General features: G+C 39.7%; 1 protein-coding gene across 8 annotated transcripts in view; it reads left to right on the forward strand.

Annotated features, from left to right (window-relative positions):
• The window catches only part of NFASC (neurofascin), a 230,883-nt gene that overhangs the window by 121,755 nt on the left and 93,242 nt on the right, over positions 1 to 15,886 (forward strand). For 5 of the 8 annotated variants that reach the window (XM_056867422.1, XM_056867423.1, XM_056867426.1 and 2 more), the window contains exons 6-8: positions 356 to 478; positions 1,475 to 1,645; positions 7,576 to 7,626. In XM_056867422.1, the coding sequence (XP_056723400.1) occupies positions 356 to 478; positions 1,475 to 1,645; positions 7,576 to 7,626 (345 nt within the window). The remainder of the gene's footprint in view (positions 1 to 355; positions 479 to 1,474; positions 1,646 to 7,575; positions 7,627 to 15,886) is intronic. The other 3 variants (XM_056867424.1, XM_056867425.1, XM_056867428.1) reach the window with 1 other exon arrangement.

A 15,886-nucleotide genomic window follows, 5' to 3' on the forward strand; every position in this document is an offset into this window, starting at 1 on the left:
GTGGCTGAATTAAGAAGCCACTGCTGCAGGGGTCATTGAGCAGTAATGTTTTCGGTAACTGTACTGCTTGTGCCACCACTTTCAAATGCTGGTATCTTTGCAGCAGTTGTCGGTGCTGACAGGACCAGAGTTTTCATCCAGGTCTTCTCAAAGATGGTGGAAAGGGTGGCAGCAGTGGTTACGAGTAGATTAAAATCAATGAGCTACCAGGGTGTAGAGTCAAAAAAGTATGAAAAACAAGATGGATATTGATGAGCATCACTTGCCTGGAAGGAGGGTGTAGTACTTGAAAGCAATTTCAGAAATTAGTGCCTGCTGATGTATATTTTATCTTGAAACTTACTGTTTATTGCAGAGTCACCTTTGTGGCCAAAGGAAAACTTGGACATTCAAGAGGTTCATGAAGGTGCTCCGCTTATCTTGGCATGCAATCCTCCTCCTGGACTGCCACCTCCTGCTATTTTCTGGATGAGTAGCTGTGAGTTTGTATGTTGGCTAGGTGGCTAGAGCTGTACTTGAATACCAGGAGTGTTCCTTAATAAAATGCAAGATGTTGGTTTAGGCTGTTTACCTTGATGATTCTCTAGTGTGTGTCAGCCACTAATGGGCCATATAGCTTGCAACAATGGCATAACAATAGTGCAGATTGTTTATCATTCACCCTCTCTCATGTTCTCAATACTAAAATGAGGAAAATCAATTTTGGCCTTTAAGGGAAGACTCACTTTGGCCAGGCCTAGGGTTGCCAGCTCCAATTCCTGGAAATTTTGTGGTGAGAGAAGAAATTAGATTGGCTAGTGGGTGGGGAGAAATAAAGAAAGAGGAGAGGCTATGGGGTCTTTCAGGGAAGGGAAAGAGGAAATAGTGGGAGAGGGGGAAGTGAGATGCCCACCACAAGTCCTTACAGGTCCCCCATTTATACAAGTATATTTATCATGCATACAATATATAGATATCAGGTATACATTAGATATTTCTTAATATTGTATATGATTCCTATTTGCTGTCTGTCACTTTTTGAAGGAGCTATGAGAGAAATCAGGGATTTCATCCTCATTGCAGGCTGAGCAGAATAAAACAGCTCTCCCCCAGCAGCTGTCATAAGACATTGGAAGTCAGGAGAATTAGCTGCCTGAAATACCAAATCTATACCCTAAAAGTTCTGAATGCTCCCTCAAGATTTGTAGATTGCCCCTGCAGGGGCTGTGTGACTCCCCCGCCCCTGCCCAATTAAGAATCACTGTGTCAGAGGTTAGTCAACTTGTTTTCTATGGAACTTTTCACCCATAGCAATAGTTATGGTACTTAGCTCGGCATTATCAGACATATTTTGAATTTAGTGATGCAGCAGTCCCAGCTGGGATTAATCAATGTATGCCTTTTCCAGGTATTTAGCAAGCCTGTGTGCCATTAGGTTCCAATGGAAGGGTGCAAGGCCATTCGTTCCAACAAGAATTATTGTTCTTTCTTACAGCCATGGAGTCAATCCACCAAGACAAGCGTGTCTCCCAGGGACAGAATGGTGACTTGTATTTCTCCAATGTCATGCAGGAGGATGCCCTGACTGACTACAGCTGTAATGCTCGCTTTGCCTTCACCCATACCATTCAGCAGAAAAATCCTTACACTCTCAAGGTCCTGACCAGTAAGTATTTATATTGACCTGCTGGGCTAGAAATGCTTGAGCAAGAGCTCTTCTGTACCTTGTTGCTCTGGCTATATTCAGAAAAACAGTCTCCTTATTTTGTTTGTGTTGCCTCAGTGATGTTGTTTTCTTGCCACATGTTTGGAGACACATGCAATCCTATTTATTTTACTTGTAACTGTATTTAGTTTACTTTATTTGTCATGTAAGTACTGTGCCCTTCCTCCAAGGAGCTCAGGGCATCATAATGGCATTATGGGGGTCAAAATGTGTTTGCAATACGATATACTGGTTGGGCAGGCAGTTGATAGCTATATGGACACTGGCCAGTGTGGACATGCTAGAAGCATTGTTTATAGGTGTTTCTGATGTACATCAAAATCTCTGAAGCTTTCCTCTTTAATTTACAGATTAAAACATTAAATAGGAAAATCCCAGAGACTTTGATCAGATATATCTACAGAACAAGTTTCTAGCATGTGTCCATAGTGGTCAGTTTTTACATATCTACCTTCCTTGTAACAATTGGATTCTATGCTGCCACTCAGTTCAGCTGAGGCAACCTTATTCCTCCAGCGCAAAGAAGATTCTTTGTGGCAGAGGAAAACATCTCCATTAGCTGACTGGAAAGCTAGGATACAACACACTAATATTTCTACAGTGGCCATTAATATCCGGACACTCCCAGACCCTGTTGCAGATATTTGCACTCCATATCTCCTTCCATGTACAGACTTGAGTGCTGTGTTGCATAGCGTTCTCAAAAGGTTATTTGGGCAACTGTTCATGTTAATGAAGTGTTTCATGGAGTGATGATCATTCTGAAACTCTTATGACAGCTTGTTAAAATAACAACACGTTTTCAATATTTTCTCAGTTTTTCACATTTTACACATTTCTGCATATCCAATAGGTTATATGCATGTGTTCAGCATTGTACAAATTGTTTTGCTTCACCTGAGTCTGCCCATCTCATTAATTTTTTTTTTCCTGATGTTGACCCCTTCTTTGTTCCCAGGGGTACTTTGCTAGTGCTATGAGAAGCATATTGGGTGTCTCTGGTCCACTCACAATGTTACTGACACATGCTTAGGGGCGAGAGAGACAGGGCGTCACTGCCAACATCATTATGAGCCTATTTTTCAGGGCCCTGGTTATTTTTCTGTTTTCCATCAACAGTTATCCAGTAGAATATAGCCAGAGGAATACATAATGAATTCACTTCAGATATTTCAGTTCAATGGCAGTTCCACTGGTATTCATTAGCACAGTCCTCAGTGCCAGATATCATCAACTGTTTGCAAGAACATTAAGAAGGAAGCCTTTAGAAATGGTACCTAGACTAATCTGATCTGGCCACACTGATCCATGCTTCTGTAACCTCATGGTTGGATTACTGCAACACTCTCTAATGGAGCTGCCCTTGAAGAGAACCCAGAAACTACAATTGGTCCAGAATGAGGCAGCCTGACTGTCGTCGAGCTAGAGGCCAGGAACATACATTGCCCATTTTGAAACAGCTACGTTGGCTGCCAGTCTGTTTCTGAGTTCAATTCAAGGTGCTGGTTTTGTCTTTTAAAACGCTTCATGACCTGGGACCCACATATTTGAAGGAATGTCTCTTTCCATATGTCCCTGTGCACTGACTATGGTCATCAGGCAGGCATCTGTTGTCTGTCCCACTACTTGGGTCACCCTAAGTAGTGGGACAGACAACAGATGCCTGCCTGATGACCATAACATCAACCCAAGGTTGGACATTTTCCATCATGGCTCTGGAGAATGGGCTCCCTGAAGAAGTGAAGATCTTCAGGAAACACTGCAAGGCCTGCCTGTTTGCCGGGGGCTTAAATGGCAGGCATCTTTTAAGGAAGGGGAACGATTTTGGGCTTGCTGTCTTATCTTTAGTTTAAGCTTGGGTTGTTTTAACTATTATTGTAAGCTGCCTTGAATAAAGAGGAACAGCGGGATATAAACGTTTTAATTAATTAATTGCTGGGTTTTGTACCAGCATTGTATGAGAATAAGGCCTCATTTACCTAATTCCCAGGGATTGTTAATTGAAATTAGGAAGCTCTGTTTGAAAGTAGAACATAAGGTTTCACCCTCCGCTTTTTTTGAAAATTTGCTCAAATGTTAGCGGTACATTTTTAGCAGCTGTTGGTCATGGAGTTACAGACTCTTGAAACATTGATAACATCTCTGTTCAAGGCCGGCTGAACTATGAATTCACTGATGCCATGGATGCCAGCCCTACAGGCTTCCAGCAGTTAGGCATCCCTGCTGCTGCCAGCATACTCCATGCATGAAAGTTGTGACAGTGGAAAGAGGGAAGTGAGTCCATAATCTTGGAATGAGGAGTGGGGGGCTACAGCGTTTGAGCCTTGTGCAGAGGATTATGACATGTTTGGATCACATGGCTGAGGTGTTCTGGCTAATGTTGTAAACATAAATTCATTCATTCATGTTTGGATTCAAGTTGCTGGTGCTCCTTATGTCATTAAAAATTGTACTATTGTATGGTTTCCTTGCTGTGTCACACAGGACTTGCCAATGGGGTTTTGTTCAGAACTGATATAAATCTACCTTCCTTTTTAACAGTGGACTGCATTTGAGTGGTTTGGATACAGCAGGGGATGTGTTAAAATACTGCCGTGAACCCCAAAATATGTGCAAATGATCTGTAGAGCAAACTATTGCCCAGTTAATAATGTGAGCCTCATGTTTGGCCTCATGTTCACTGAACATGTGTCAAAGAAGTGGGATTGTGTCTGCTGGTCCAACCACCCAACACTATCTGTATGTTCAGTCAAATACTGCAACTTGTCCCTGCATAACATTTTTAAGTGCTTCTGCTTATGTGCAGGATTGTACACGCATAGATTGCTCCATGCATTCAAGAATGCTTCCAAAAGTAGAAACCCATTTGCATGAAGGCATATGTTCAGGTGAATGTACAGGCATTGGGGTGGGGCCATTGGAAATAATCCTACTCCTCTCTTTGCACTGTTCAGTCAGTGTGTGGACAAGTATATGAAGAAGGATTCAAAGAAATAGTTTTTATATTATTGACATAAATCCTGCACGAGAACTGAAATAGTATGCAGCAAAATGTTCATGATTTATCCAGAGTCATGGTTAACCTTTTGAAGAAAGTGCTGATTGAAGGAAAAAGCCACATGGAGCATTTGGTATTTGATTTGCAGTTTGTATAAGTGACACTAAAGAGTATAAGGGGAAGAAGTGGAAAGTTGGATCTTTTTTACCAGCAGGATCTGGGTGTATTTGGGGGTATCCTGGAAAACTTTACCAAGGATTTTCACTGACTTGGGTTGCCTGGGGAATGTATATAAGTTCTCAGAATAACCCTTGCCCATGTGTTTATGGTTCATGCTTTAGTGATGACGTTACAAGTAAGCTTATTTGTCCCAGGTGAGGCTATTGGTCTGTTAGATGTCATAGAAGAATGTTAAAACTGAGCAACTGGAAGAATCTGAGCAGAAAAAGTTTAGTGCAGATGTGTAACCCTTGATGTGTATGCTACACATACTCTTAATACTCAATCTTAACTCTGAGGCATGACCTTAAGGTTAGCAATGACCTTTTGAAAGGCTTGTTAAGGCTGCTCTGTGCCATACTCCAGTTACCTATACTTGCTCTTAAGTATTCTCTTGCAGATCTCTGCTTTATAATAGTGTGCAAATTCATTCTCAGGAGGCCCTTCTGTGGAAGGATGACTTCCTGGATATCAGATATATTCTTTGTGTCTCTTGCATTCAAAGGAAATGAAATGCTCTCTGTATCTCAAATAGTCTAAACTTTTTTTTTAAACAGTTCATGACCTGTGTTTTGTGTTGCAAATTTGTCCATCCCTTGCAAACTATTACTTTATTATTTTGATCCACTATTCATAGTGAAAAGAAAACAAAAGGTATATTTTTGGTCCAGGATATAGTCTGAAGGGTCATACTATAGTAATGTTGCCGAAACTAAGCAGGTCTGTGTCTGATCAGTGCCTGGATGAAAGAGTATCTTGGAATTTATGAACACAACCTTGAGTTCCAGGATGGAAAAAAGGCAGGATATGTGTAATAAAATAATATACTTTTTAAAATTTACTGTGATACAAGAGAGAAGTTGTGATCTTTTGCATGCTAACTTAGAAGTGAATTTAGTTGATCAGTGGGGTTTTACTTGCAAACAAAAGGGCATTGGGTACCATGCTGGGTTTGGCAGAGTTCTAGCATTTGGCTTTTTTAAGGTCCTGGGTGCCCTTGTATGTACATAGTAGCCCCTTTGATTCAGGAGGCAGGTGCAAAACGTGATTCTCTTGCTTGAAGAAAAAAGTGATGTTCCCACCTGTGTCTTTGCAATTCAACTCTCTTCCCCTTCCCATTTCAGCTCACTTCCCTGTCCCAAACTTCTCATCACTACTCACCACACATATAGCGTTTTAAAAGCTTCAGTAAATTAACTTCCAAATGCAAACTTTTATGTGGCTTATTCTTTAATCCTGCTTCTGAATGATCCTACTTTAGAGTAGTGCAAGGGTTGGGATATATGACATTCTAGTTAGGATATTATTATGTATTTATTTTTGAACTATTAATACTGGGAGTCTATATTCTCCCTTCCCTTAGAAACAAAATAATTTCATCAACAATTGTGTTTAGTCAACTTTTTTCTCTCTCCTTCACCGCCAGGTTTCTAATAAATTAGTATAGAATTCACACTCTCTAGAAAGTAGAAAAGAGCAAGAGTCCAGTAGCACCTTAAAGACTAACAAAATTTCTGGTAAGGTATGAGCTTTTATGAGTCACAGTTCACTTCTTGAGAAATTTTGTTAGTCTTTAAGGTGCTACTACAAACAGACTAACATGGCCACCCATCATGATCTAACTCTAGAAAATGTTCACATTGATTAGAATTCTAATTATACTTATTTGATTCCGCGTTCTCTGAGGACTCAGAGACAGGAATCTGGAATGGTTTGAGGGCATGGGCTGTTTTGTTGAATGTAGGTGCCAATCGGAATTATAGTGCTTGTTTTCTCATGAAGATTTATGAACTATGAGCATTCAACCGATACAGTACCCATGTCACAGAATGCCTCAAAGTAGCATTTACACATTGGCTGAAGATTGAAATATAGCTACAGATAGATGCTGAGCCACAATTGGTCAAAACCAACATTTGGAGGCATGTCTGTTACTGGCCTGTGGAGCCAAGATTCTTGATCTGTTCCCCCACCCCCACCCCCGGTTCTTAAAATTTAGTAGAAATAATAGTTAATTTGAGAGTGAATAGAATGTAGGTATCTCTCTTAGCAAATATTAGTTTTTTGAGTGAAGCACAATTCACTCTAATCATGTTTATACTATTAATATTCATCCCAATATGTTTTCTGTGTTAAAGCTGTCACTTGGCTGAGCCTAATCCATCATTTTGTACTAAGGGCAAAGTAGATGAGTTATTATGTTTCTCTCACCTACTTTAGAAAGTCTAATGACAAAATAATTGCTCTTCTAGAAAACCAGAATGGTGTGTTGGATGTTACATAATTACTGAGAATTTCCTATTATTTGAAAGTCCAATTGAACATTCCTATGTCTTTGAAAATGTCAGCTGATAATTTAAATTTATGGTTTTTTTAAAAAGAAACTACATTTCTTCATTGTCTAGGAATAATTAGTTTCCTCCTTTTAATTGCTGTTTTCTGTTGCTCTTTTGTTGTTGTTTCCAGATTGTGTTGAAGTTTTTTGGAACAATCTACGTGTTATGTTGCCTTTGGCTTTGGTTTCCTTTTATTAGAATTTTCTGTTATGTGTGTTTGTATTTCCTTTTGTGCCCTCTTCTCCATTATGCTTCTTTTGTTACTCAGTGCATGCTTTGTTGCCTTTGGTACGCTCATGTTCTTTTGTTTATTACAGAGCATCCCCATAATGAAACGTCCTTTCGAAATCACACTGACATATACAGTGGTGAGTCAACACTGACTTCGGGAGAACTTCATGTTCTAACTCCTCTGTATCTAACCTGACTTACTATTGTGTTAACATCACTTGATGGTCAGTCAGTGAAACTGGCAAAGGCAATTTTGAATGGCCTACTGAAACTATATATCTGGATCTTGAAAATTCAGACCTCACCAAACACATTTTCGTAGTCTTCAGAACATGCAGTTTGTCTTATTTAATGGCAGATGTGAATGGAATCTTTGAATTAATGTCCTTAAAACAGTTCATAGCTTTGAATTTGCATGTTATTCATGCAGTGTTGAATAGTATTTTTTATTTCTGTGTGTGCGTGTGTGTGTGAAACAAAAACAATCAGTCCATCCAACATGACACAGTAGCCAGATGTTTAACATCATGTAAACCTGTTACCTGAAGCTCATGTTTACATAGAAATGATCTAAATAACACCCATCTGCTGCAGCAAAACTCTCCCAGAAGGTTTCATCAAACCCTCACTGAAAATAAGATCCCTTGGTACAAATAAATATATATTGTGTATATTTAACTTGTCCGTTTAAAGGAAATATCTTTAATTATAATAAGTATTGAATAGCAAGCAGAATGTGTAAAGAAAAATGCTTGATTTTTCTTCTCTGGTTGGTGATATAGATTCTTTGCCTTGGTGTTTCATGTCTGATAAATGCTTCAAAAGAATCTCCATTCTTTCCTTTTTGTCTGACTCCCTCTAGAGAATATAACACTGGAGGGAAGCCTGCATTCGAAATTATGCTTCAGATATACAATCACTTCTCTCCCCTGGGGCACAATCATTCTTTTGCAGTAGGTTGAAAGTGGTGTGCAAATGGTGTGATTATGTAAACAATTGCGAAAAGGGGGATTTACTTTAGGGGAAAGTGGGGTGGGGGAGAGTTTTCATAAAATAAAAGCAAACAGCTTTTCGAAAATCTTGGTTGGGAGCATAAGCCCAAAGGCTCCTGCTGATTTCTCTAACACAAATGTAGCAAGTTGTACAATGCTCTTAATAAAGGATGCATACAATCAGTTTGTTGTACAACATGCAGACTTTATTTCCCAGTTATGCATGGTCCGCATACCTCTTCTGAAATGTGTGCTTCCCAAATGACATAATATTTTGTACAGGGAGGTGAGGGAGAAAGATCCGTTTTTTTTACATTGTTTGTTCGTGACTGAATACAAACATGATTCTCCTTGTGGCTGCAGCATTTAGCTAACTTAAAACTAATGTTAATGTTAAAACTAATGCTCCGGGGAACTGTTCATCTAGCTAGCTTTTTAAAAAAGACATGCTCCAAACTTCAACACAAGTACGATTGCCAAAATAACTTACCTCATTCAAACTCCCCCAGTTACTCTCTAGGTGAGCTCCTGATTACATCAGCTCAATGCTCCATGGGAAAGTTCATCTCAAGAATAGCACCAGGCTGAGCAGATTTGCACCTGCAATTGTAGCCACTTGCTCACCATAACTTCTGGCTGCTTTTTCCCAGTTAGGAAACAACATCATTTCATTTACCAGAGAAAAGGCAGTGTCCCCAGAGTCATGATCATTCAGATCATAAAATTGACCTATTTGTATAAAGCACAGAATTGCTTGCCATTCGTCCCTTTGTGCCTGCACAGTCAGATGCATCCTTTAAATGACTGACATTGGATAGATTTCATTGCTTGTTTTTTGGTGCCTGCACAGTTAGAGGCATCTACTCAAAAAGTCATTTCAGAAACCAATCACAAGATTAGCTGGGTTCATGGCAGACACTGACAACGTACAGAAGCATTTAAGTAGTAAATCTCAACTCAAAAAATCTTGAATGGAATTTTTCCTTTTGTCTGCCTTTTAATATTAGAGGCCATAGCAGATGAGTGATGGTGGGTGACTACTGCAAGCAGCTTAACTACATGAGAAAATAGTGTAGTTGTGCAAACTGGATTCTTCCAGATTTACTCAGATGCATCAGAACTATTGATTCTCAAGTACTGAGCAGGACATGAACTTATCTGGCAAGTGTTCAAGCATAACTACTTTTTTAAAAAGTCGGCACAACCAGCAAAGCAGTCCTTTTCCACTTCCAGCATTGGTGCATCACTGTATGAATTTTTTTGTAATTCTTTGGAGACTGTAGCTCTTTTTAGCCATTCAGATGTAACAAGTTCACTCTTCCATCCTATTAGAGAATCTGGACTAAACAATTTTAAAAGGCTTTTCCTGTGGAAACCATTTAGCAGCAGAGTTGTTTATGAACCTTTAAATCTGATAATACAAACAAGTAAGGTGGGAGTTCAGTTCTTTGAACTATGCTCAGTAAACCAGACCAAAAGCCTGTTGAGACTTTTATTTTTTATTGAAAAAAGGAACAGTTCTCTTTATTGTGCAAGACAGAGTAAGAAACACAGGCATGTAAAAATGAACACTACAATTACTGTAAAAAAAGTGCTTAAATTATCAAAGTTCCTAACATTGCTTAATCATATTATAGTGAGTAATATTTTAAAAAGCAAACCAGGTTTCAGGTTTTTGTCTCACTGCTTTGAGGGATTATCAAAAAGCCCAAGTCACACACCCAGAAATCTCACCTAATCTTCTTCTGAGACTTCCATCCAGATAAGTCCGATTTGCATATCATGGTAGTGCATATTTATAGAAAAATATCAATCTTACCTTTTCTAAATCTGTTCTATTCTAATCATGTGATTGCTATCTAGATTGGTTGGTTCTTAACTAAATATGAGATAATCAACACAAGTACAAATGAGCCAGTCAGCATGTGCTGTGAGTTACATCTGATATAACAAGATAAGAAGGCCAATATCAATGCTTAACATCTACTAAAAAGCTAGTTTAACTTTTCTGTAATTGTTTCAATTAACTGTTAAAGATTAAAGTAACTTAAAGCAAACAGTTCACTGACAGTTGAGGAGTGCTCAAACTCTCATTTAACATGCAAAATCAGCAGGAAAAAGTTGGTGAATAGCTAACGCTACAAAGTTTTGATAGAATGAATGCATGTGATATGGAGCATGATCGCTGCAATTAGCATCACCCCCAGATCTTTGTAAGTTGACTGGAACATATAAATAGAGCCTATGCATGTACAATTCCATTCAGTTGAGAACCTGTAAAAGCAGGGTTACTGATGGTGTGACATTAATATGCGGACATGTATGCATCAGTTCCATTCATATATTCCTGTGATCACATATAGGTCAGAAGTAGGGCTTTCTGCTGCAGTTCTAGTTCTCTCTCTCTCTCTCTCTCTCTCTCTCTCTCTCTCTCTCTCTCTCTCTCTCTCTCTCTCTCTCTCTCTCTCTCTCTCTCTCTCTCTCTCTCTCTCTCTCTCTCTCTCTCTCTCTCTCTCTCTCTCTCTCTCTCCACCCCCTCTCTCTCTCTCCCCCTCCCTCTCCACACATAAATATCTGCATAAGAGGGCATCCCTTATGTATGGTAGAATTGTGATGATGGTTTTGAAGTCAGGAATACCCTACTATCTATGAAAATTCTCAGATATAAATGTCACATCAAGCAATGACTTTTGTATGGTTAATCTACCATGGGAGGAGATTAATGGACTTCGTAATGTTTAATATACTTGCAAATACGTTTGATTGAAATCAGTGGGGCTTCTGAGTGTTTGATATATTTTTAACCCATACCCCTCCCTGCAAAGTGCCTGGAGCATTTTATATTCTAAGAAACTGGCAGTGTCACAAGAAACATTCCTTTAATTAGAATTAGGGGATGCCCTTGAGATGCTCAAGGAGGTGGCATATAAAATTAGAGGAGAGTTCTACGCTTACAAGGAGTGCATTATGCGAAAACAAGAAATGTCTTGTTAAGGCAGGTCTGGGCTACTGTCTCCAGCAAAAAAAAAAAAAAAAAAATCCAAACAGCTTAATTTAAACAAAGTTCCTATATGCCTAACATGTGTTATTGTGTACTGTTATCAAAAATATATAAGGATAGCATTTTTCTAGCCAATTTTCCTGATAATGTTTATTCCAGGATCCTATTTCCTATTTAGTAGGATCTCTACAGTGAATCCTGAGATCTTGGTGATGAATCGATCAATTGTCCATTTTGTATGCTGATCAAATCTGGATTCGTAATGATCAATCATGAGCAAATAATTGTAGAATGATACAATTATGTTCAAGAGAAACTTTCCACTGGGCAATAGGCAAGGACCAGTCTCATTTTTCTTTTCGTACATATGAGAATTTAAAGTTGCCTTACACTGTGCTAGACCTTTGGCCCATCTGGACTAGTATTATCTATTTTAGTCAGCAGTGTCAGGGATTATACAAGAGATTGTCTGTTTGCACTCTACAAGTGACCTATGGCCCCTATCTTAAATTTGTCTTCCCTCTTCTACAATTTAATGGCCAGTCTGTTTATCAGTTTCACATAATCAAGCAATAAGAGTGAATTTACATAGCACTAATGTTGGGGTGTCAGATGTGCTGCTTTTAGTTGATCCAAACTCTACATTGGAAGGGAACATTCATTCTATGTGTCTCTCAAGTTTAGGAAGGAAGGGTATTCTGGATGGGAATAACATACCTCCAGTTTCCGGGCACATTTCCTATGCTTCCTGTTCATTGCTGGATGAAACACTGCTGTGTGGACCCATCTTTATTTATAGAAACTGATGTTGAATAAATCTAGAACAAGTTGGAAGCTACATGCAAGTAGGTGGCTCTGGAAGGTCAGAGATTACTAATAGGTCATGTAGGATTATGAGGAGACAGGATAGGGTATGGATGAAGTGATTATGCAACCTTTTCTATGAAGCTGTGCTGACTTTCATAAGAACATAAGAAGAACCCTGCTGGATCAGACCAGTGGTCCATCTAGTCCAGCATCCTGTCTCACATAGTGGCAAATCAGTTACTCTGATCTGGAGAACCAGATTTGATTCACCACTCCTCCACATGAGCGGCGGAGGCTAATCTGGTGAACTGGATATGTTTCCCCACTCCTCCACATGAAGCCAGCTGGGTGACCTTGGGCCAGTCACATACTCTCAGCCCCGCCTACCTCACAGGGTGTCTGTTGTGGGGAGGGGAAGGGAAGGTGATTGTAAGCTGATTTGATTCTGCCTTAAGTGGTAGAGAAAGTCGGCATATAAAAACCAACTCTTCTTCTTCTTCATTGGAGAAGGTCTCTTTTAGTCACCATGGCTAGTAGTCACTGATCGACCTGTCCTTCATGAATTTATCTAATCCCCTTTTAGAGCCATCTGTGCTGTGACCATCACTACATCCTCTGGCAGTGAATTTCACATTTTAATCACTCATTGAGTAAAGACGTTATTTCCTTGAATCTATTGATGCCCTTTAAATGGCATACAAGTTCACACCAATGTACTCTATTATAAAAACAGTCTGGAACTGCCAGGATGTGCTAACAAGTTAGAAAAGATTGCCAAGGGTAGAAGGAGAAATATGTTTTACATATGGTATCAAAGAGTACAGGACATTTCTAGAAGTTGCCTTCTATAGCAACTATTGCATCTCTTCAAGAAATGAAGCAGGAATTGCCTCAAAGAGGAGGTACTGGTTGAATGGACGCAGCTTCAGAGGGGTGATTTAGATTGGGGGGGACCCTCTCTCAGCACCACTGATCTGAACAAATTTGGATCATCCTGTGGTATCTCCTGCATAATGTGTCATTTGGCCCTAAATTATGAGAATGCTTATTCCTAAACTGTGTGCTAATGCACATTAGTATTCTAAAAGAGAGGTAGACATGTGCTTTGAAAAATTAAACCATCCACCTAGCTCACCATTGGAATATGGAGGCAGCAGTGACTTCCTTAACAGTATGACCTGGATGGCCCAGGCTAGCCTGATCTCGTCAGATCTCAGAAGCTAAGCAGGGTCAGCCCTGGTTAGTATTTGGATGGGAGACCACCAAGGGATACCAGGGTTGCTGTGCAGAGGAAGGCACTGGCAAACCACCTCTGTTAGTCTCTTGCCATGAAAACCCCAAAAGGGGTCGCCATAAGTCGCCTGCGACTTGAAGGCGCTTTGTGTGTGTGTGTTAAGTGCGGTCAAGTTGCTTCCGACTCATGGCGACCCTATGAATGAAAGTCCTCCAAAATGTCCTATCTTTGACAGCCTTGCTCAGATCTTGCAAATTGAAGGCTGTGGCTTCCTTTATTGAGTCAATCCATCTCTTGTTGGGTCTTCCTCTTTTCCTGCTGCCCTCAATTTTTCCTAGCATGACTGTCTTTTCCAGTGACTCTTGTCGTCTCATGACGTGACCAAAATATGATAGCCTCAGTTTAGTCATTTTAGCTTCTAGGGTCAGTTCAGGCTTGATTTGATCTATAACCCACTGATTTGTTTTTTTGGCAGTCCACGGAATCCGTAACACTCTCCTCCAACACCACATTTCAAAGGAATCTACTTTCTTCCTATCAGCTTTCTTCACTGTCCAGCTTTCACACCCATACATAGTAATAGGGAATACGATGGCATGAATAAATCTAGTCTTGGTGGCCAGTGACACATCCTTACACTTCAAAATCTTTTCTAGCTCCTTCATGGCTGCCCTTCCCAGTCTCAATCTCTTTCTGATTTCTTGGCTGCAGTCTTCCTTGTGGTTGATGGTGGAGCCAAGGAATAGAAAGTCTTGAACAATTTCAATTACTTCATTGTCACCCTTAAAGTTGTGTAATACCCCTGTAGTCATTACTTTTGTTTTCTTGATGTTCAGCTATAGTCCTGCTTTGGCACTTTCTCTTTTAACTTTCAGCAGTAGTCGTTTCAAATCTTCACTATTTTCTGCCAATAATGTAGTGTCATCTGCTTATCTCAAATTATTAATGTTCCTCCCTCCAATTTTCACTCCACCTTCATCTAAATCTAATCCAGTTTTCCTAATTATATGTTCTGCATATAGATTGAAGAGATAGGGAGATAAAATACATCCTTGTCTGACACCTTTGCCAATTGGAAACCATTCCGTTTCTCCATATTCTGTTCTAACTGTGGCCTCTTGTCCAGAGTACAGGTTGCGCATCAAAACGATCAGATGTAGTGGCACACCCATTTCCTTTAAAACCAGCCATAACTTTTCATGATCCACACAGTCAAAAGCTTTGCTGTAATCTATGAAACACAAGCTGATTTTCTTGTGAAATTCTCTCATATGCTCCAGTAACCAGCGTATATTTGCAATATGATCTCTAGTGCCTCTTCCTTTTCTGAAACCAGCTTGAACATCAGGCATTTCTCATTCCATATATGGTAACAGCCTTTGCTGTAAGATTTTGAGCACTTTTGAGCGCTTTACATACACATGGGGACTGCGGTCTTCCTGAGACAGAGAGATTCCTGAGACACTGGGATTCTGTGATACAACCCCTATAGCAGCTAGTAGGCATTTGGCCATACCACATCATCACCACTGCCCAGAAACCACATCTGCCTTCCTCGTTCCTGACAGATCAAAGAGGAAGATGGATGGGAAAAATGTACAAGGTAAATCTATGCAAGAATATTAACTGAGCTATCCACCATTACAAGGAGCACACCTGCCAATTGTTCTAGGAGCTGATTGAGAAAATAGACATGATCTTTTTGAATGTAGAAGCTAAGTAAGCCTCTGGTTTCAAAAATTTGGATAACACCATTTTAAATTATATTCTGGAGCTGATATTCTGTTTTCACAAAATGACATAAATGCTGTTAGTGTCCTATTCCCTTCTCTTCAGATGTTCTCTCAGAATATTTTCTTCACAGAAGCATATGCGTGATTCCTTATATTATAGAACCATGAAATTTAGTAACATATAATCTCTTCCCATTATGCATTTGTAAATCCCATTAAGAGGATTTTTGCCAAATGCTCAACTCTCTACCTCTTGCATGCTGTGATAGATGAGTAGCTAGCATCTGGCTAAGCTTCATTATTCCAGTGTTACAGGGTTTGCTTTAGCGAGGGAATAAGGCTTTGTGTACATACAGTCCATAAAAGATTAGTAGAGGCACTGGCATTACACCAGCCATTTATTTATTTTTATTAGATTTTTATCCTGCCCTTCTGCTAAGGAGCACAGATCAGTGTAGGAGGTTCCTGCCCATTTTATCTTCACAACTGTCCTGCGAGTTAGGTTAGGCTGAGAGATGGTGTCTGTAGCAAGATCACTGAGTACACTTCATGGCAGAGAAAATATTTGAGTCCATGCCTCCCTAGTCAAGGTCTAGCATTCTAGCAACTGTATCACATTGACACTGTGTG

The sequence above is a fragment of the Euleptes europaea genome, chromosome 2 (assembly GCF_029931775.1).
Source record: "Euleptes europaea isolate rEulEur1 chromosome 2, rEulEur1.hap1, whole genome shotgun sequence".
Lineage (NCBI taxonomy): Eukaryota > Metazoa > Chordata > Lepidosauria > Squamata > Sphaerodactylidae > Euleptes > Euleptes europaea.